The sequence below is a fragment of the Buceros rhinoceros genome, unplaced genomic scaffold (genome assembly GCF_000710305.1).
Source record: "Buceros rhinoceros silvestris isolate BGI_N320 unplaced genomic scaffold, ASM71030v1 scaffold21802, whole genome shotgun sequence".
Taxonomy (NCBI): Eukaryota; Metazoa; Chordata; class Aves; order Bucerotiformes; family Bucerotidae; genus Buceros; species Buceros rhinoceros.
The window spans coordinates 1,222-1,863 of NW_010399742.1; the positions used below are offsets into that span (position 1 = coordinate 1,222).

General features: G+C 67.8%; 1 protein-coding gene across 1 annotated transcript in view; it reads left to right on the top strand.

The window, feature by feature from the left end:
• Positions 1–150: 150 nt before the first annotated feature.
• LOC104489447 (nuclear factor 1 C-type-like) overlaps positions 151–642 on the top strand; it is a gene marked incomplete at its 3' end in the record, with an annotated part of 774 nt that continues 282 nt past the window's right edge. Inside the window, exon 1 of the mRNA XM_010131611.1 lies at positions 151–609. Coding sequence (XP_010129913.1) covers positions 151–609 — 459 coding nt within the window. The remainder of the gene's footprint in view (positions 610–642) is intronic.

Below are 642 nucleotides of genomic sequence, written 5' to 3' on the forward strand. Positions count from 1 at the left end.
GAAGGGGAAGGGGTTCGGCCGGCCCCCGGCGGCTCCACGGCGCCCCAGCCGCCCCCCCGCCAGGGGGAGCTGCAGCTGGTGGGGTTTATGGGGGGATCCCTCGTCCCTGGCGGGTGCGTGCCTCTACTGCAGCTCTTCCTGCTGGTCGCGATGGGATGCAGCCCAGTGGTGACGTTGCTGTGGGCTCCCTGGCCGTGCTGGGGTGGTGGGTTTGGAGCGGGGGGCTCAGCCCGGCATGACCGCGTCCCTCTGCTCCCACAGGATGAGTTCCACCCATTCATCGAGGCGCTGCTCCCCCACGTCCGGGCCTTCGCCTACACCTGGTTCAACCTGCAGGCCCGCAAGCGCAAGTACTTCAAGAAGCACGAGAAGAGGATGACAAAGGATGAGGAGAGGGCGGTGAAGGACGAGCTGCTGAGCGAGAAGCCAGAGGTGAAGCAGAAATGGGCCTCGCGCCTCCTGGCCAAGCTGCGCAAAGACATCCGGCCAGAGTGCCGTGAGGACTTCGTGCTCTCCATCACGGGCAAGAAGCCCTCGTGCTGCGTCCTCTCCAACCCCGACCAGAAGGGGAAGATGCGCCGCATTGACTGCCTGCGGCAGGGGGGCAAGGCGGGGGGGGGGGGGGCCGGGCCGGGCTGACCT